Source organism: Narcine bancroftii, chromosome 6, assembly GCF_036971445.1.
Source record: "Narcine bancroftii isolate sNarBan1 chromosome 6, sNarBan1.hap1, whole genome shotgun sequence".
Classification (NCBI taxonomy): Eukaryota; Metazoa; Chordata; class Chondrichthyes; order Torpediniformes; family Narcinidae; genus Narcine; species Narcine bancroftii.
This window is the reverse complement of record NC_091474.1, coordinates 17,092,095-17,114,657: the sequence shown is the minus strand read 5'-3', so window position 1 is coordinate 17,114,657 and position 22,563 is coordinate 17,092,095. Positions and strand designations below refer to the sequence as shown.

At 44.9% G+C, this 22,563-nt stretch overlaps 1 protein-coding gene across 4 annotated transcripts in view; it reads right to left on the bottom strand.

Annotated features, from left to right (window-relative positions):
* Positions 1–883: 883 nt before the first annotated feature.
* Positions 884–22,563, bottom strand: part of rbbp8l (retinoblastoma binding protein 8-like) — a 71,045-nt gene continuing 49,365 nt past the window's right edge. For all 4 annotated transcript variants that reach the window (XM_069884117.1, XM_069884119.1, XM_069884118.1 and 1 more), the window contains 2 exons: positions 17,483–17,612; positions 884–1,910 (listed from right to left, as the gene is read on the bottom strand). In XM_069884117.1, the coding sequence (XP_069740218.1) occupies positions 1,901–1,910; positions 17,483–17,612 (140 nt within the window). In that variant the 3' untranslated portion in view covers positions 884–1,900. The remainder of the gene's footprint in view (positions 1,911–17,482; positions 17,613–22,563) is intronic.

Sequence of the window (22,563 nt, the reverse complement as noted above, 5' to 3'; positions counted from 1 at the left end):
AATTTAAATTTTAAAAATTGTAAATCATGACTTGATTCTAACATTTGTACTGGGTTACGAGACACTTGAACTCAGATTTGGCCTGTCTGGGAATAAGAGTATGGATGTGAAAATTTTGCATTAGAGATGAGAAGGAAAGTCAGAGGGACATTCCTAAAACAGTGCTTTCTCAATTTCCAAGCTCATTAAAGCTGGACAGAAACAATGTTCCAAGCAGCCAAGACAAGGAATAACAGAACAACTGACAAATAAAATAATTCACAGAAATATTTATGAAAGTCTGAATGTTCCTCTGTTCTCTGTAATGTTAGGAGTTAACTGGAAATCTCATTTGGAAATTTTCATTGCATCTCTTCATTATACTTATGACAATAAACTTAAACTTCAAACTCGAGTCATTAGCAAAACAAAATAAACAGCAGATGTTGGAATCTTGAGCAACCAAAAAGAAGTTGGAGGGACTCAGCAGCTTGGGCAGAATATGTGAAGAAGGAATGGGCAATTCACATTTTGGGTTAGGACCTTTTTGGAAAGATGGCAAGCATGAAAAGAAGGAAAAAAAACATCTTCTTCCTCTCCCCCTTGCTGATCCTGAGCATTGACTGACCATTTCTCTCCATGGATGCTGCCTGACCCATTGAGCCCCTTGAGCATCTTGTTGGCTGCTCAAGAATTACCAATGTTGGAAAATGGCAATACAGTAAAACCCCTGGTATCCAGCATCTATGGAGATTGATAGATGTCGGATATCAGTGTATTTTCTGGTTGCTTGAGACTTTTACAATGTTTAACTAATACACTTGCATTAAGAATAAACAGTTTAAAAGACAAAATACTATACCGTACTGACACTGAACAAACTTCACTTGCATGAATATATAAATATTGATATATTTTTCTTTATTTTCAGTCACATTCTTTGAAAACATTGCTGGATTTGCACGTTCTTCCCCATCAACAGGAGGTTCCTGAAAATTGAAAAATAACATTATAGATAATTATCCCCCCATCCCCTCAAGTTTACAGATAAAGCTTCTGATCGGGGTGACTCTTACTAAGCAGGGTTAAGGAGACACTTTAAGAGAATCACTCCAATGCCAAGTGGCATCAACCAGCTTTTCATCCTGGGCGACGCCATTGTTGTTTCACACAACTTTATTCAATCAGCTGCTAAGAGCAAAGCACCGTCAAGGCATCCAGCTGGCTGAATATTTGCTCCCACCTTCACTAAAGATTTATGGGTTACTTCAGAGAATATTTACTTTTACAATTTTAAACATACATATATTTTTTACCTACTATTCTTATCTATTTGAATGTTTAACATTTATTTTCCTCAATTTATTTTTGCATGGTTGCTCGAAGCTGCTGGTCGCATGAATTCTGCATGCCAGGGGTTTTACTGAACATATGGTATGTAGCAGTAATAAGATTAGGCTTAAGATATTTTGTTGATATTGAGTAGCAAATGTCTCCATGAACACCAAACTTGTGTGACATTTGACACGGAATAGTCAATATGGATTTCAAAGGTGGAAGTGATTCATTTTGTCAGTTATTGAGGCATTCTTCAACTCAGTAAGAAATTGAATGTTACAAATGGATGATAGGTAAAAAGAAATGTAAACTGCATTAGGACACATCGATTGTATTTTTGATTCTGTTGGTGTAACATTTCTATTTAGCCAAGATATAACATAGCTGATGGTGAAAAGCGTAAAGAATTTTTGCTCCTGTCCAAGTTCTCAATTCTAAATGTGCTGCCGATCCACTTGAAGACTCAGTTGTCAGAAAAAAAATGGTATGCGACGGAACTGCAGTGTTAAAAAAAATCTAGTATGCCTTCTCTCTGGTCTCTGGGGAACTCCTTCGCTTCCCATTTTTCACACAAAATTTCTTCTTAGTTTTGACTGCAAAGGGAAAAAAAAATTATCAAGATGATAACAGGATCTGGTAACATGCAAAGCAAATGAATATTGATACGTATGTCTGCAGGCTCTCTGCCTGTAAAATTATCAAAATGTATCAAGAATACATAATTATAAATATCACTTTACCCCCAATACCTTAATTGCATATGCTGAAACTGTGTTGCCCTATTATTCCCGTGAAGAACAATGAAAAGACTTTTTTTAACCAAATTGTAAAAAGTTAACTGGTCGCATATTATAAAAGTTTAGATTATTTTGGGTGAATTTTTCTGGGGAAAGAATGAATATCCTCTTTTGCTTCTGTCTCAGTTGCAAACAAGAATTTCCCCAGAAGATCCTCACATCTTGATTGGATTAAGTAATCATTGTATTATTGTGTGAAATTTTCTTTCAGTATTTGACAAAAGTCTGATCTGTTTAAAAATTGTTTGATTAATATTATTAGAGAAATGTAATATGAGCATATTGTATATTGCACATACATTAATATATATTTTGTATGAATATTCCACAATGAATTTGCAACTAAAATATTGTTTTAGCTCCTGTAGCAGCAGATCCAACAGAGTAAATGACCAATTTTGCCCTTGTGAATATTATTTCAATGAATATGAATGCATTCAATTAAAAAGTTTATTGTGGACAATTTCATGCAGTAAGTATAAATTGAGTGGAAGCTGAATTTGAACTCAACACCGTTGTAAAACTTAAAAAAAAATCCCAAAACAGTTCAAAAACATTTTAAACAAAACTAAAGTGTTATATAATTCTTAAGGAGCGTAACAACAATTTTAACTTAAATAGTGACTTTATACCAAAATAAAATGTCACAACATGTTTTCAGGGCCCTTATCAGATAGAACTTGAATGATGAATACCAAGCGAATAAAAACAAGTTGTTGGCAGTTGACCAAAAACTTGCTCATATAGGTAGCTTTTATGGAGCAATTTGTGTTGATTTACTGTCAAAATCTACCCGGATAAGGCCACTGTAAATCTTGTGACATTTTACAATTTATGAGCATTATTCAATTACAAATTATTGCCAAACCAGTTAAGAAGTACACATCACATTGTTTTTCTTTCAAACTTTGAAGTAGCTTATGAAATGTTTTATTGGACAAAAGAGACTAATATTTAGAAAGGAAATTCCAGAAGTTATGCTTTGGTAGCAAAAGGCATTGGTGCCATTTGAGGTACGCAAGAAACTAGAATGGGAGGAACGCAGGTATCTCTTAAAAAAATAAAAACCTCAAATGCTGTCAATCTGAAATATAGGCGGGAAGTACTGGTAACACACAGGGGATCAGAAATATTACCACTTCTTCTTTGTACAGGTGCTACCTGAAAAGTATCTGAAAGCAAGGATGATATATTTAAATTTAGGGAATTGCCAAACAAGGAGCCAATGTGCCACAAGTGGCCATCACAGTAGTGGGTGACCAATGTGAGTAGATTGGGATTGGAGGTGGAATGTGGGAAAGTGCTCAGAGCAACGGCAAAGGTTAAAAAAATCCCTTTTCCACAATAACATTGTAGTGATAGACCACTTATACTGTTACTTGTTTGCTGGCACTGTGCATATGTTTGGTTTATATGTATGGCTGGCCTGCCTTCTCTTGGTGTCTCCACCCCCTGGAATCCCCCAATAAAGGCAGTTAAGGTAAGTCCCTCCCTCAGTATGAGTATTAAAAGCCTGTCATCCAGCAACTCCAGCCTTTTGGTATTATTGATAGAGTATCAATATCATAATTTTTTTTGCAATGGACAAGCTGCTAAAGTCGGACAAACTAGATGTAGATCCTAAAATGCCCGACGCCCCAGACCAATTTGAGCTCTGGCTTATCTTCTTCGATGACTTCTTGTACACCTGCGCTCAAGTCATGAGGACCGATGATGACAAAATATGCTTGCTGCGTTTGACGCTCAGCCATCGGGCCTACATCTTCATTAGAGGCTGCACGAGGATTGAAGAGGCCATGAGTAAACCCCAAGACTAACATAGTCTATGCCAGGCACCTCCTCACCATGCGCAAGCAATGTCCCGGTGAGCCCCTTGAGGAGTATATTTGGGTCCTGCGTGAACTCGGGCATGCATGAAGCTGTAAAGACATGACTGCAGAAGTCTACACAGACAAACTCATCTGGGATAACTGCATAGTGGGCATCCGCTCAGACTATCTGCCAGCGGCTACTGGAAATCGATGAACTAACCTTGGAAAGAGTAGTTGAGGTTGCCAAAACTCTGGATGCAGCCTTCCGTACTGACAACGTGGCCGTCTCATGGGGAACATGGGCATTGCCATCTTTAGACACTTGGGTCCCACTCCGCCACAGCATAGGGGTGTCCCGACTTCACCACCACCGCTGCTGAGCCCCGAAGTGCGAGTACTGTGGTCAATTGAAGCACCCCTGGAAGCGCTGCCTGGCCAAAGAAGCAGTGTGCTCAGGGTGTGGGAAGAAAGGGCACTATGCGAAAGTACGCGAGTCCAGATCTCTTCTCCCCAGCAGCACCGCTTGCAGACAGTGGGGTCAGTCATCTTGGCCGACGACACTTCCACCTTCACTTTCATCCCCAAACAGCACCACCGCGTGTATGCCATGGAAGCCGCCATCTTCCCAGCCCAGGCCGCAGGTGCCATCTCTCTGGTCCAATACCGACAGTGACTACAACAGGGTACTGGCTTCCATTACACTTGATCAGCACAGTCCTCACCAACTCACTCGTTTTTGGAAGTCGAAATAAACAGAGCCCATTACCTGCCTGTTCGACAGCGACAGCATGGAAAGTTTTGTGCATCGGGACTGTTTACTCATGGTGAATCCATCCAGTTGCAAAATATCCGTGGCATCTAGGTCACAGTCGGCAGAGACTCTGGGCTACTGCATGGTATCACTAACTGTACGGGGCACTACTTATGACAATTTTAAACTTTTAGTCATGCCTCAGCTCTGCACGTCGGTAATCCTGGAGCGTCACTTTGGAAGTTGATGGGCCGCATCCTTCTCTCACTGTCCACAACCACCAATTTTTAAACCTCCTGACCTCCCCTCCACACGTGATCAATCGGCGCACTGTGAGCCACCCACAACATCTGAACTGTGGGCAATCCACTTGGATAATGTTACTATTTGCACCCTTGACATGTGGGATCATGATACAAACCTGGAGAAATTCCTCCAGATGGCCAAGGCACTCAACCTCACTTATAACAAACCAAAGTGTGTGTTCTGTACATCACACCTGGCCATTCTCGGTTGCGTTGTGGAACACGGTGTCATTGGGTCAGACCCTGACCGTATGCACCCCCTGATGGAACTCCCTCAGCCTCACAGCCTTAAGGCTCTGAAGAGATCCCTCCTGCATACCACCACTAATGCCATGCCTCATGAAAGACTGTTTTCCTTCCCCAGGATATCAACATTGGGAGACAACGCTACTATCCTGGCTGACATCCCCAAGCCCAGTCCTGCTCAGGAGGCATGTACAGGGCCACAAGAATGACCCACTGGTCGAGAAGGTCTACCTCGTCCATGTCAACCCCCAGTATGTCTATGTGGTGTACTCAGATGGACATGAGGACATAGTTTCTGGCTGGGACCTGGCCTGTGCAGAGACTCCGAGATCACCACTGACCAGCACCTACTCCCACACCCACTGAGCCACCTGCACCTGGGCACCCTACCCAAACCCAGGCACCAGCTGCTTCAACTACCATGGCCGATCCCCACCACCTCACCCTGACTCCTACACCACCCAACCCGCCCTTGCCCCCAACTGCCAACATACTCCTACCTGATCGGGAACTGGCAGCTGCACCACAGCCAGCACCACGACGTTCCACAAGGAACAGAAGACCATCAGACCGGCTGAACGTGATGGACACTGGACTTTTCCGACCCAGGACTTTTCTTTTAAAAGAGGGGGAGAATGTGGTGCAATACCACTGTATTCTGTTACTTGGTTACTGGCACTGTGTATATGTTTGGTTCATATGTGCTGTAAATGGTTATATGGTTATATGGTATGGCTGGCCCATCTTCCCTCGGTGATTCCACCCCATGGAATCCCCTAACAAAGGCAGTTAAGCAAAGTCCCTCCCTCAGTGCAAGTCCTGGGATCGGGCCATAGCAGGAGGATGGCCCAAGTTCAGCTTTTTGGTATTATTGATGGTGTATGGAGCATCTTATTATGTTTTCAATTTGTTTTGTTCATTATTTCACATTTATGTTTGCAAAAGAGAAAAGGTTCTGTGATATTATCTTTGATTTTGTTTTCCTTCAAATTCTGCATCAGAATGGGTATTAAATGGCTGGAGCTTTCAGTAGTTAATGGGCTGGTCATTTTAATGATAACATCTGGCGGTACACCACTAGGCAGGCAAACCAGCCCCGCTTGTAATCCACGCAGCGGGGCAGCCGGTCAAAATGGCGCCGTTGGGGGTTTCCCCTTCTTCTCAGCACAGGGCTCAGAAGCCCGCGCTGGGGGACCACGTGACGCCTGGGTGACATCAGCGCCACCCAGCGCGGTTCTCAGCCAGGTCCGGGCTGGGAGTGTAAGTCCAGCCCAGCAGCCTGTAATAAATCAGTTCTGCTCACTGAGCTCAACCCGTCTGGTTGTGTATTCTTTCAGTAGCAGTGTAGCTGCCACTACAATTGGTGACCCCGACTGATTCAAATGTATTTAAACCCATCATAAGCGAACCTGGGATCAGTGCTATAGCCGTCAAGCTGCCTGAATTCTGGGTTCAGGAGCCAGAGACCTGGTTCGGCCACGTGGAGGCTCAGTTTGACCTCTGCCAGATTTCATCTGACACGACCAAATTCTACCATGTGGTCGCCGCCCTGGACCAGGCCACCACAAAACACGTGCTGCACCCCGTTCAGCACCCACCCAAGACCATCAAGCGAGTGGTCATCGGATCCCTCGGACTATCCAGGCGCCAGCGTGCCATTCGGATGCTGCACCTCGATGCCCTGGCGGAAAGGTCCCCGATGGAGCTGATGGACGAGATGCTCATGCTCACGGGTGATCCCACCAACTGCCCACTCTTTGAGCGCATTTTCCTTGACCATCTGCCTGAGGACATTCGGCCGTTACTGGCCCAAGAGAGCTTTACCGACCCGAGGAAGGTCGCTCAGAAGGCCCAAGGGCTATGGCTCAAGTGATTCCCGGAGGGCTCGGTGGTCCAGTAGGTCACAAGACACGGGCATGACCATGCCAAGCCCGCCCCTAGCACTGCGGTAGAGCATCCAGCCCCTGCAGGGGCCACCAAGAGCATAACCAGGGGCACAGTATCCGCTCCAGGCTTCTGCTTCTACCACCAGCGCGGGGGAGCCAAGGTTCAGAAGTGTTATCAGCCCTGCTCATTCCAGGGAAACGAGCAGGCCGGCTGCTATTAATGGCTGCAGGGGCTGGCCAAAGACACAGCCTCCTCTACCAGTGAGACTCAGTCAGCGGCTGGCGGTTCCTCATCGACACTGGGGCCCAGATCAGCATCATCCCGGCCATGGCCATCGAGTCCAGGAACTGACCTCGAGGACCTCCCCTCCGTGCGGACAACACAACAGGGATCCGGACATATGGAGACAAGACAGTCCACTTCCAGATCAGCCGACGAAAGTTCTCGTTGAGGTTCACCGTCTCGTCTCTTCCGACTGCCATCCTGGGTTCCAACTTCCTCCTCGCCCACGGGCTTCTGGTGGACATTCTGGGTAGGCACCTGGTGCATGCCCGTACTTTCCAGGCCATTCGCTTCAACGTCTCTCGCACAGAGCAGCCGCAGATGGCCACGATCAGCACACCCAGAGACGAGTTCCACCAAATCCTGTACGAGTTTCCAGTCCTCCTTAAGCCACAGTTCTCCACTGCCTCGCCACGCCATAGGGTGTTCCACCACATCCCCACCCAGGGCCCACCGGTTCACGCCAAGGCACACCGGCTCCCGCCTGACAAGCTCCAGGTGACGAAGGAGGAGTTTTCGCATCTGTTGGAGCTGGGGGATCATTCGGCAGTCTGACAGCCCGTGGGCTTCACTGCTCCACCTGGTCCCGAAAGCCTCCGGTGGCTGGCGCCCCTGTGGAGACTATCGATGACTCAATGAGGCGACAGTTCCTGACCGTTACCCCATCCCTCACATCCAGGACTTTACAGCCAATCTGCATGGTGCGAGGGTTTTCTCCAAGGTTGACCTGATGCGCGGGTATCACCAAATCCCGGTGCACCCTGAGGACATACCTAAAACGGCCATCATCACCCCCTTCAGGTTGTTCGAATTCCTTCGCATGCCTTTCGGGCTCAAGAACGCCGCTCAGACCTTCCAGTGCCTCATGAATTCAGTGGGCAGGGACCTGGATTTTGTCTTCATTTACTTAGATGACATCCTCGTTGCCAGTAGGGATCGGGCGCAACACAAGGCTCACCTGCGCACCCTCTTCTCCTGGCTGGCCGACTTCGGCCTCACCATCAACCCAGCCAAGTGCCAGTTTGGGAAAGAGTCCATGCAGTTCCTGGCCCATACCATCATGGCTGAGGGAGCTACGCCCGCTGCTAAGAAGGTCGCTGCTATCAAGGAGTTCCCACGTCTGGACAATCTCAAGGGGCTGCTGGAGTTCACGGGTATGGTCAACTTCTACAACCAATTCATCCTGGGAGCTGCACGAATCATGCAGCCACTATTCGCCTTCATCGCAGCCAAGCACAAATTGCTCACCTGGACCCCAGAGGCCTGCAGTGCATTTAAGGCCACCAAGGATGCCCTCATGAAGGCTACCATGCTCGCCCACCAGCACACCGACCTGCATATGGCACTTTCTGTCGATGCCTTTGCCACAGCTGTCGGCGCCGTCCAGGGGCAGCAGGTGAACGGACAATGGATGCCGCTGGCATTCTTCAGCCAGTTTCTCCGCCCACCAGAGTGCAAGTATAGCGCTTTTGACTGTGAGTTACTGGGCATGTACCTGGCGGTGCAGCATTTCTGTTATTTCTTGGAGGGGAGGACTTTTACCATCTTCCCTGACCACAAACCCCTCACCCAGGCACTCGCAATGATGAAGGACCCCTGGTCAGCCCGCCAGCAGCGTCACCTCTCCTTTGTGTCGGAGTTTACGACCGACATTCAGCACAAGGCGGGGAAGGACAATGTGTTTGCCGATGCACTCTCGCAACCGGCCATCTGCGCGCTGATGCCCGGCTCGACTTCGACCAGCTTGCCTGGGACCAGAACTCCGATGAGGAGATGCGAGCCTTCAGGACTGCCATCATGGGCCTGCGGTTCTGAGACTTCCCGACTCCGAGCGGCGGAAGCACCGTCCTGTGTGATGTCTCCATGGTCACCCCACGGCCAGTGGTTCACCAGCAGTGGCGTAGGCAAGTCTTCCATCACATCCACGACCTTTCGCACCTGTCCATCAGGTCCACAGTCCGGATGGTGGCAGAGCGGTTCATCTGGCACGGGCTGCAGAAGCAGATCGCGGGCTGGGCCAGAGCATTCATCCATTGCTAAATGCCCAAGGTACACAGGCACACCAGGGCACCCGTGCAGGAGTTCAAGCACGTCCGGGAATGGTTCAGCAACATTCACGTGGCCATAGTCGGGCCCTTACCTGTTTCCCGGGGCAACCGTTACCTGTTCACGGTGGTGGACCGCACCACTCATTGGCCCGAGGCGATCCCGATGCCAAACGCCTCCATGGACTCCTGCTCCCGAGCGCTGTTGCACGGTTGGGTCACCCGGTTCGGCATTCTGAATCACCTCACCAGCAATTGAGGCGTCCAGTTCATCTCTGTGCTCTGGGCACAGCTCACCAACAGGTTGGGGATCGAGCTACACTGCACCATGGCCTATCACTCGCAGGCCAACAGGCTGGTCGTCTGCACTGCCACCTTAAGTCGGCACTTATGGCCTGCCTCACCGGTCCTGACTGGGTGGACGAACTGCCTTGGGTGCTCCTGGGCATCTGCTCCACGTCCAAGGAGGATCTGCAGGTGTCATCAGCTGAGCTGGTCTATGCCGCACCGCTGGCACTTCCTGGTGAGTTTATCAATGCGCCTTACAACCCCCAGCAGTCGTCGCACGAGCTGCTTCCCCACCTCTGGGCCCACTTGGACTCCTTTGCACCCCCACCGCCGTCCAGACACGGCACAAGCCCATCTCACGTCCCCAGCAAGCTGCTTTCCGCAGAGTACATTTTTATTCGGTGGGGCCCACCCGCAGCACCTCTGCAAAGACTTTACGAGGGGCGGTACAAGGTTGTCCAGCGTCCAGGGTCTACGTTCATGCTGGACATCAATGGCAGGCGGGCACTGTTTACTATGGACAGGCTGAAGCCAGCTCACCTCGACCCCACCGAACAGCACAAGAAGCGAGGCCGCCCAGATAAAAAGGATATTGGCGCCGGTTCTGGGGTGGGGGGGGGGGTGCTGTGTAGCAGCACACCACTAGGCAGACGAACCGGCCCCACTTGTAATCCACGCGGTGGGGCAGCTGGCCAAAATGGTGCCTTCGGGGTTTCCCCCTTCTCAGCACAGGGCTCAGAAGCCTGCGCTGGGGGACCACATGATGCCCGGGTGATGTCAGCGCCCCCCAGCGCGGTTCTCAGCCAGGTCCGGGCTGGGAGTGTAAGTCCAGCCCAGCAGCCTGCACTAAAGCAGTTCTGCTCACTAAGCTCAACCTGTCTGGTTGTGTGTTCTTTCAGTTGCTGCTACAAACTCTTCCTTTCTAAGAAATAATTAGTAGCATCAAAACATTTCCTTTGCATTCTTTTCTATTTAGTTTTTTTTCCTTCTTTTCATCAAGATAGACTCCTGAGTGATTGAAGATGACTGACTTATGCTTCAGGTTCTGAGAGGGCTAGTCAAGCAATTGTGCGAGCACAGAGACTTCCATAGATGAGAATGTGGTGGGTGAACAAAGGATGGGTAGACTTCTCCTTCCACTGCTTAGACAGGCCCTGTGTGTTTTGGATGCATGGTGGCATCAAATGTTCCTTCTCCAAATGTCTTCTACAGGTCATTTCCTGTAGGGGGCAGTGATTGGTAGCAGGAATCTCTTCTGCTGAGGAGCTTCTCCAATCACTCTTGCAATGACTTATTTCAATGTGCCACAAAGGTGGATATTGTTCACAATAAAACACAATGCTTTCAAAATATTCATTGAGCATGAAAACAACTTTGTTCACATTATACAGATGTACGTTGTGCCCCCTCTTTTTTTTAACAGAAAAGCCAACACACTTATATACATAGATATTCACATACAGCCTCAGATGCACACCCAGAGCCCCTACCTTGGTACTTTTGCTGATAGTTTCATTGATATATTACCGATCATACTAGTGCATAGAAACATAGAAACATAGAAGATAGGAGCAGGAGTAGGTCATTCGGCCCTTCGAGCCTGCTCTACCATTCAATGAGATCATGGCTGATCTTAAAGTTCAGTACCCTGTGTCCCCGCCTTCTCTCCGAAACCCCTAATTCCCTTATGCTGAAGAAATATATCTAATTCTCTCTTAAATATATTCAATGAACCTGCCTTTACTGGTCTCTGTGGCAATGAATTCCACAGATTCACTACCCTCTAGGTAAAGAAATTCCTCCTCATCTCGGTTCTAATACACACACACACACACACACACACACACACACACACACACACACACACACACACACACACACACACACACACACACACACACACATATGGGTTTCTATAATAGGTAGCCTATTATCCTCCAACCATGGTTCCGGGTTCTGGACTCCCCCACCATTGGAAACATCCCATCTGCATCCATTCTCTCCAGTCCTGCCAGAATTTTATATGTCTCTATGAGATCCCCTCTCAATCTTCTAAACTCCAGTGAGTACAATCCCAAATTGCACAATCTTTCCTCATAAGTTATTCCTGCCATTCCAGGTATCAGCCTGGTGAATCACCTTTGCACTCCCTCCATTGCAAGAACATCCTTCCTCAGATAAAGCGACCAAAACTGCACACAATACTCCAGGTGGGGTTTCACCAAGGCTCTGTACACCTGCAGTAAGGTATCCTTATTCCTATACTCAAACCCTCTTGATATGAAGGCCAACATACCATTTGCCTTTTTAACTGCCTGCTGTACCTGCATGCTCGCCTTCAGTGATTGTGCATACATTGCACAGTAAGACATTTACTCCATAAGCGCTCATAATTCAGAAAAATAATGCATAAAGGGTTGGCATGTATGAAAAAAATTCCAGTGGACCCTCTTAATGTGTATTTAATTTTCTCCAGTTTAATAAAGAAACTAATGTCCTTAATCCATTGTGTAAATAGATGGACCCTTTCAGATTTCCAATATAACAAGACTAGATGCTTGGCTAATGGAGATGTAAATGCTATCACGTCTTTGGTAGAGAATTTAGGGAATTGTCAGTGATTTCAGATATTGCAGTCAACAGGCAGGATTGCAAATTAACTTTGAATATTTTAGGTATTGAACTAAAGACTCTACTCCAGAACCTCTGTATTTTGGGGCACTGATAAAACATACGACTTAGGTAGCAAAGGGAGCCATCACACCAAACTGAATGTCCCAACCAAGCACAGGAGGTAGTAGAGCAAATTCTCTCAATTGCCTCTTCACACAGTTTCTCCTCAATTTCCATTTCTAATTCTTCCTCCCATTCTATCTTGGAATGTGAATGCCTTTTGATTGACAGAGTGGAGCTATACATTTTTTAAATTGTCCTTCTCGCTCCTGGACTGGCTGTTACTAGATCTTACCAAAGCACCATTTTTAATTACTTTGTTCCCCTCAAATAACAACAAAATGAATTGGACTTTCTTTGCCTCATGATTGCTGCACAACCCTGTCTGAGTATGTATACTTATATGTACCTTTATATCCAATAGCACCATCTATTGTGACGCAACCAGTATTACATTTGCATTTTTATCACTGATAGACTTCCTGCCAATGGTGCATGCAGAAACAAGGCATTATGTGAGACTTGCACATCATTCTGTTCTTACTTGGGTAATGCTGATGTTCCAATATCTACAAAGAACCTAATTTTGAATGAGTTTATGATTACAAATATTATCCCAGTTCAAAACATCAATGATGTTCAAGTTCAAATTTATTGTCGTCTGATTGCACATTCTTCTTCTTTCTTCTTTGGCTTGGCTTCGCGGACGAAGATTTATGGAGGGGGTAAAAAGTCCACGTCAGCTGCAGGCTCGTTGGTGGCTGACAAGTCCGATGCGGGACAGGCAGACACGGTTGCAGCGGCTGCAGGGGAAAATTGGTTGGTTAGTGTTGGGTGTTGGGTTTTTCCTCCTTTGCCTTTTGTCAGTGAGGTGGGCTCTGCGGTCTTCTTCAAAGGAGGTTGCTGCCCGCCAAACTGTGAGGCGCCAAGATGCATGGTTTGAGGCGATATCAGCCCACTGGCGGTGGTCAATGTGGCAGGCACCAAGAGATTTATTTTGGCAGTCCTTGTACCTTTTCTTTGGTGCACCTCTGTCACGGTGGCCAGTGGAGAGCTCGCCATATAACACGATCTTGGGAAGGCGATGGTCCTCCATTCTGGAGACGTGACCCATCCAGCGCAGCTGGATCTTCAGCAGCGTGGACTCGATGCTGTCGACCTCTGCCATCTCGAGTACTTCGACGTTAGGGGTGTAAGCGCTCCAATGGATGTTGAGGATGGAGCGGAGACAACGCTGGTGGAAGCGTTCTAGGAGCCGTAGGTGGTGCCGGTAGAGGACCCATGATTTGGAGCCGAACAGGAGTGTGGGTATGACAACGGCTCTGTATACGCTTATCTTTGTGAGGTTTTTCAGTTGGTTGTTTTTCCAGACTCTTTTGTGTAGTCTTCCAAAGGCGCTATTTGCCTTGGCGAGTCTGTTGTCTATCTCATTGTCGATCCTTGCATCTGATGAAATGGTGCAGCCGAGATAGGTAAACTGGTTGACTGTTTTGAGTTTTGTGTGCCCGATGGAGATGTGGGGGGGCTGGTAGTCATGGTGGGGAGCTGGCTGATGGAGGACCTGAGTTTTCTTCAGGCTGACTTCCAGGCCAAACATTTTGGCAGTTTCCGCAAAGCAGGACGTCAAGCGCTGAAGAGCTGGCTCTGAATGGGCAACTAAAGTGGCATCATCTGCAAAGAGTAGTTCACGGACAAGTTTCTCTTGTGTCTTGGTGTGAGCTTGCAGGCGCCTCAGATTGAAGAGACTGCCATCCGTGCGGTACCGGATGTAAACAGCGTCTTCATTGTTGGGGTCTTTCATGGCTTGGTTCAGCATCATGCTGAAGAAGATTGAAAAGAGGGTTGGTGCGAGAACACAGCCTTGCTTCACGCCATTGTTAATGGACCTGATGAAACAGCATACCTCTGGACCATAGTGCACCATAGTTCATGCACACAGATACACGATACACCCTACAAACAAACGACATATACAAAATACACACACACACACACACACACACACACACACACACACACACACACACACACACACACATATGGGTTTCTATAATTGTTCAACAGTCTCACCATCTGCAGGAAGAAGTTGTTTCGCAGCCTGGTAGTCCTGATTTTTATGATCCTGTACTTCTTCCTTAAAGGTAGTGTCTCAAAGATACAGTGATGGTAAGGATCCTCGATGATTCTCTGAGCCCTCTTTAAGCACTACTCCCTGGAAATGTCATCGGTAGAGGGAAGGGAGATCCAGTGATCTCAGCATTTTAATCACCCTCCACACTGACCTCTAATCTGATGATTTGCAGCTACGATACCACCCTATGATGCAGCCAGCCAGGACACTCTCTATTGTGCTCCTGTAGAACGTTGTTGGTGGGGGGGGGGGTGTCACAGCACATTTTTTATGTAGTGGGTAAGAGAGAAGTATGGAAGAAACCTAAACTTCACTGCTTCATAGGGAAAGAGGCCCATAAACGTGAGCAGAATCCTAAGGGGACCATTGGCAAATAAAGGTTGAAAATGGCTAATCTAAATAAATATTGTTGTTCCAGAAACAGGGCAGAGGCAGGGTGTGCTGAGGTGAGTCATTCCTCTCTGACACCCCAATGTCTCATAACAATTTACAAGATGCAAAACATACTGAAATCCTAATCATTTGCATGGATTAGTGCAGTGCTAAGAACACACAGATGCTCAGCCCCCATTCAGGAACACCACTACCTTCAGAATACTCACAAAGTTACATCTCATGATGATTTGGGAATATATTGCTGTTCCCTTATTGTTGGGTCCAAATCCTAGAACTCTCTCTCCTGTAGCACCATGGGAACACTTTCGCCAGATCTATTTCAAGGGTTCAAGAAGGCAGCTCACCACTATTTTCTCAAGTGCATTTGGGGTTTGGCAATAAATATTGGTCTTGCCAGCAATACCCAGATACTCAAAGTGATTAAATAAAACTAAAACTCGGAGCTTTCTGGGATCAGCAAGGTTCCCAAGTGGATCTAGTAGCATTTGTCTCCTTCCATTTTGTTATAGAGATCATCCAAAATTTGTCAGTCTCCAAGATATCAAACAGCTGGCTACCCAATGTTTGACCAACTATTTTATCTCCTGCCCACTGAAGAGGGCCATGTCACCCAAGCAGTCAAGTCATGGCCCCTTTTTATATCCTGAACTATCAGGCACAATTGACAAAAACACCATCTGGGACTATAAATTCCTCCTTTGCCAATTCCCACTTCCCCTTCTGCTCATGACTCACCCAGCAGTTCTGCTCCATTGACTGGTTCTTCTGTGAAAATGTTGATTAGGAAACAGGGTGGGGAGGCAGAGAAGGTTTGAAATTTCTCTTTAATCTCAGTGTTAAAAAGTGATGGAAATTTGGAGTTTAATTTCTCGTTCTAGTCAAGGTTGGAGTACAACTCAAAGGGGTTGGGTTGTATTTCTCATGACCAGTTTTCCTCTCTTTGCTGTGCTGAAAACACCAAATACAACAGTCCAAAAGCTAGCTGAAAGTTGTATGGTTTCTTATTTTAAAGTGGTGACAGAGAGTGAAGAGCACCAAGTTCCTTGGAGTCCACTTAAGTAGTGACCTATCCTGGACACACAACATTTCCTCACTTGTCAGGAAGGAGCAACAGCAACTGCACTTCCTGAGATGACTGAAGTAAGCAAGATTACAGGCCACCATCCTGTCAACTTAATCCTGGCTGACTGCATCACAGAGTGGAATGGTTGTTGTGGAGCATTGGATCACAGGTCAATCCACAGGTCCATAAGAGTGGCAGAGAGGAGAACTGGGGCAATCTCTATCTCCACCCCCTCAATTGACATGATCCATCAGGATTGTTGTCTGAATAGGGCTCACAAAATCATTAAGGACCCTTACCACCTCACACACAGCATCTTCCAGCTACTCCCATCAGGAAAGAGATACAGGAGTATCAGAGCCAGAACCATCAGGGTGAAAAACAGCTTCTTCCCACAGGCAGTGAGAAGGCTGAATTACAGGTATCCTCAATTTACAACCGTAATTGGGACCGAAGAATTGGTCATAACTCAAATTGGTCGTAAGTTGGATTTGCATGTCTTAATGAGGCATTAAAGCAATTTTTCCAAAAAAAGTTTCAACAAATGAACCTTTAATGAAGAATCTCAGCATATATACAGTATTAAAAAAAATCAGTCTTATGTGCGGGTGGAAATAACTCACGCAGATTGTAATTTGAAGACTACCTGTACTGCTGAATTGCTCATTCAACTCCTCTGAGACTATTTATTTAGCAATATTGATATATTTTAAAATATGTACTGCATATATATCGCTTGTGTGCTATATTGGAATGACTTCATTCATTCACTGGAATGACTTCATCACCAACATCGAAGTACTCGAGCTGGCAGAGTCTGCAAGCATCGAATCCATGCTGCTGAAGACCCAACTGCGCTGGGTGGGTCACGTCTCCAGAATGGAGGACCATCGGCTTCCCAAGATCGTGTTCTATGGCGAGCTCTCCACTGGCCACCGAGACAGAGGTGAACCAAAGAAGAGGTACAAGGACTGCTTAAAGAAATCTCTTGGTGCCTGCCACATTGACCACCGCCAGTGGGCTGATCTCGCCTCCAACCGTGCATCTTGGCGCCTCACAGTTTGGCGGGCAGCAACCTCCTTTGAAGAAGACCGCAGAGCCCACCTCACTGACAAAAGACAAAGGAGGAAAAACCCAACCCCAACCCACCAATTTTCCCTTGCAACCGCTGTAACCGTGCCTGCCTGTCCCGCATCGGACTTGTCAGTCACCAACGAGCCTGCAGCAGACGTGGACATACCCTTCCATAAATCTTCATCTGCGCAGCCAAGCCAAAGAAGAATATATATATATATATATATATATATATATATATATCTCTATATGTGTGTGTGTGTGTGTTTGCATGTTATTTCACAGAGGACCGAAGAAACACAATTTTGTCTAGTTGTAATAACAAACTTGAACTTGAACTTCTATGGCAAAACTTAAGACTTTATGAATATCTCTGATGAGGTACCAATTTAGTAAAATTATCATTGCTTACTTACCCTCCTGAAACCAACTCTGGAAGAGCCAAAGCTCTGTTTTCAGTGGTTTTTGGTGCACATTGTGAAGAATGTGTGTGCGCCGGGTGAGTCACTTTATATTTTTTAAGTCTTCTTCCTCTCTTGTATGAAGCTATAAATAAAAAAAATGATTACATGCAAACACTAAGGGTGTGCTTTCCAATGGCTTGAATACTGACAGTAAATTACATGAGTAAAAGGAAGGAAGAAGACGATTAGAATGCACACATTGACTCGTCAACTCAGATGCAAATATCAATTTGATCCCATCAATTGTTGCCAGTCTTATCCACTTTAATTTTTGTGGGTGAGAATGCTTGAGGATGAAAATCAAGTGATATTCCCAGAGGTATTTGTATCACCTATTGCCCAACGACATAATCATGATTGAAATACTGAAATCTCTTGATCGTACGTTTGAGACAGCCATGGATGTGAGTGGTAGAAATCATAAATTCAACAATATCAACAAATGCTGCAAGTTGAGAGACGCAGTGAAACCTTCTGATTAAGCAGAGCAGGTGCTACATTATACAGTGACACTTCCAGGAGAAAACATATTTCCATTTATATTTAATATATATTGCATTTGGTATGATAGTCAAATATGAAATTTGATATAACTTGGTAGAACTTATATTTTATATATATATATTCAACTTAAATTTTTAAAAACAGAATGGAGATCATCTGGCCTGGAATAAAATAATTAATTGAGGGAATGGATGAAGAATTTTCTTGGTATGTTCTAAACTACTCTTAGTTTCTTTTATTTTTGCGACCTCCATTGATAACCAGTCTAGTATGATGAGAGACATAACTTCTTAGAAATGTAAGTGGAGCAGTGATTCATTCTGAACACAACTTCAATTTATGCTCTGGCTTTGTTGGCAGCCTTTTGCCTTTGGATCAGAAATGTCTAAGTTCCAGTTCCGAACCCATAGAACCATGACATCGAATATTGAACATGGAACATTACAGCACAGAAGAAAGGCCCTTTGGCCCTTCTAGTCTAGGCTGAACTATTAAATAACATGCAAACTGTTTAGACCCACTGACCTGTACCCATTCCATATCCCTTTATTCCCCTCCCATGTATCTACCCATCCAAATTTTTCTTCAGTGTTAAAATTGAGCCCGCATTCACCACTTCATCTGGCAGGTTGCTCCATGCTCCCACTCTCTGCATGAAGAAATTCCCCCTAACGTTCCCCCTAAACCTTTACCGTTTCACCCTGAACTAATGTCCCCTGGTTTGTATCTCAACTAAGCTCAGTGGAAAAAAGCCAACTTGCATTTATTCTGTCTGTACTCATCATAATTTTATATACCTCTATCAAATCTCCACTCATTTCTCTACGCTCCAGGGAATAAAGTCCTAACCTGTTTAACCTTTCCCTATAACTCAGTTCCTGAAGTCCTGCAGCGACCTAATAAACCTTCTCTGCACTCTTTCAAATTTATTGATATCTTTCCTATAGTTACATGACTAAAACTGCTCACAATACTCCAAGTTTGGCCTCACCAATGTCTTATACAACTTTACCATAACATCTCAACTACTACACTCAATACATGGATTTATGAAGGCCAATGTCCTAAAAGCTCTCTTTATCACTGTTTCTATTTGTGATGCCACTTTTAGGGAAATATGCAACTGTGCACCTCGGTGCCCTACCCTTTACTTTGGTTTGTCCTTTCGAAATGCAGCACCTTACACTTGTCTGCTTTAAATTCTATCCGCCATTTTGTAGCTCATTTTTTCCAGCTGTTCCAGATCCCCCTGCAAGCTTTGAAAGTCTTCCTCGCTGTCCACTACACCTTCAATCTTTGTGTCATCTGTAAACTTGATGATCCATTTTATCACATTATCTTCTAGATCATTGATATAGACGACAAACAATAATAGACCCAGCCCCAATCTTTGAGGCACAGGATGCATTGAAACCCACTGAAATCCATTCCAGATATATCAGAGGACAAATCGAATTAGGATGCTATACTGTAAGTGTGGTCTGAATTTAGCTATGTAAAACTGAAGCATTATTCTCTTTACTCTGATTTACTAACTCTATGAGACAATATCTTTCATTCCAATAGTCTTTTGTGCAATTGTGATATCCATTATATAGATGAGAAACAAGAGAAGAATAGAGAGACAATAATATACTTGATTCCTGGAGCAAAAAGACACCATAGAATCATATATGGAGATAATGTAGGGGATGGGGAGAGGGGTTAAAGAGGTGACTGGTTGAAAAAAAAACTGTGGATGTCTTATCTTTCAAGTTAATAATTATCATCTTTTGTACTCGCTGATGAAAAATTTTGTTTACTCATACTCTCTCATGTCTAGTAAGGCTTTGTCATTAGAAATCTGGGGCATGCAAGGTAAATGCTCCTGTTTGTCAAAACTATTATCAATGGATAATCAAATTTCATAACTAGAACAGAAGGGAACTCTATTTTCACAATAATTTAATCCCCATCCTTGGTTAGGGAAAATTTGGCTGCTATAGAATATTAATTGAAGTCCATTTTCTTGGTAGCATTATGACCTATAATAAAGAGAATTAGACTGATGATCTAAATGAAAGTTCAACTATTACCAACTGTTTGCAAATTTGGATCTAGTTTTGGGAGAATGAAGTAAATTGCTGGTATTGGTGGAGGTGAAGTAACTGTTAGGAATAGGTGATTTGGTCTCGATCTTGCACTACCATTGAATAATATCTTTAGCAACCCCACACTATCTCTGGAATGCTCAGCTATCCAATAGTCAAGTCAAGTCATCATCTTTATTTATTGTTCATAGCATGCATTGCCCAGTAAAGTCAAGATAGTATTTCTCCAGGACCACAGAGCAGATTTACATAAATAGAAGTTAGAATATTAAGACACATACAGTAAAAAAAAAAAGTCCATGGTAAAATATCCACATATATTCTGGGAATTCAGGAGCCTAATGGCTTGGGTAAAAAAAAACTTTTGCCCAATCTGGATGTAAGGGCCCGAGTGCTATTGTACCTCTTGCCAGATAGCAGAAGGGAGAAAAGTTTACATGAGGGGTGTGTGGAGTCCTTCACAATTTTTATTGCTTTCCACATACATCGTGTGTTGTAGTTGTCCTTCATGGTAGGAAGAGAACCACCAATGATATTTTCCGCTGACTTCACTATCCTCTGCAGGGCCTTACGGTCTGAGGTGGTGCATCCTCCAAACCAGTCGGTGATGCAATTGCTCAGAATGCTCTCAATGCATCCTCTGTAGAATGTAGAATGCAACCTTCGCAGAAAGTAGAGGCGCTGCTGGGCTTTCATGGCCATAGGGCTGGTGTTAAGGGACCAGGTGAGATTCTCCGCCAAGTGCACACCAAGGAACTTGATACTTCTAACAACCTCAAATGTAGAGCCATCAATGGTCAGCAGAGAGTGATTCTCCCAGGGCCCTCCTGAAGTCGATAACCATCTCTTTTGTTTTATTAACATTCAGATATAGGTTGCTGGCTCTACACCAGTCCATTAGCGACTGCACATCATCACTGAACGCTGACTTACCATTCCTACTAATAAGGCCCACCCTTCAGCGTATGGTTTGAGCTGTGTTTTGCTGCACTCAAGAGTCAGCAGAATGAACAGCAGTGGACTAAGCACGCAGCCCTGGGGGCCCCCCATACTCAGTGTGATGGTCTTAGAGGTGCTGTTTCTGATCCCAACTGCCTGAGGTTTCCCTGACAGGAAGTCAAGAATCCAATTGATGAGGGACTTTTTTAGACCCAGCAGGCTCAACCTCCCTATCAGGTACTGAGGTATGATTGTGTTTAATGCCGAACTGAAGTCTATATACATTCAGGAATGCAGCAGAGCTTCATATTCTTTCCTACAGGAAATATTGCTTTAGTTTGGTGTCCCATCTCCAGATCCCAGCTTCAGACATTGCTGTGAATAATGCTCCATTTATAGAAGTATCATTTTGGCTTCTTCTCCCAGTGACAGTGCAAATGTTTTCCTGTTTCCCTGCTAGGAGAAAGGAAAATGTAGCCTGTCCTTCAAAATAATATTGACTGAGTGCTGTGCTAGAAGTTCTGTTAAACTGAATATCCAGCACCCAACTGAGTGGAGAAAAAAAACAATCCCACGGCAGGATTTGTGGAACACCAACTTCCTCCCTTTGTCTTTCCCACATAAATTATTCCATAACCCACATTACCAAAGCACCAATAACTTGACAATTTAAAACATTTGTGCTTCTTTCTGTGTGCATTCTAACTGCTACATTTCCTCAGAACAAAACTGGTAAAGTTTGGGAATATTTCGGGGATATTAAAACTCCTTAAATAATTTTTGGTGATTGTTTAGTGTTTTGGAATTATTTTAATCTCACTGAAAGTAAGAACAAACTTGAGAATTTAATTGATCTATTCCACTACTCTCTTCCTTTGTTATACATTGTTAATATCTGTATTGGCTTCACATGCTTATTTTAACAACAATTGCGTGAAACTTATGGAAGACAACTGCAGCCCTTACAATATAAGACAATCAATGCTAATGATCATAAAACAAATTTCACTCTTTATGTTTTCTTGCCCTGATCCTGAGTGAATTGGGACCTTTTGTATCAAAATCAGATCTGCACAGTGGCATAGTTGGCATTGCGGTTAGCGCAACGCTGTTACAGCACCAGTGATTGGGACTTGGGTTCGAATCCTGTGTCTGCGTGGGTTTACCCAGGTGCTCCGGTTTTCTCCCACTGTTCGAAATGTACTGGGGGTTGTAGGTTAATTGGGTGTAATTGGACAGCACGGGATTTTGGGCTGAAATGGCCTGTTACTGTGCTGAATGTCTAAATTTAAATTTATTGCAAACGTAGGAAGATCTTAACTTTGCTTGCCTCCAGAGTGCCATTTTGCCATCAGATCAGATCCAATGTTAAAATTTACCAGGCTTTGTTTCAATGAGCTCATTGAAAATCAAAAGAATACTTTTGGCTCTTTACAATGTCACACAATGAATGAAAGAAGAAACGCTTACTTTTCGGAACAGGCCCATTGCCTCTTTGCA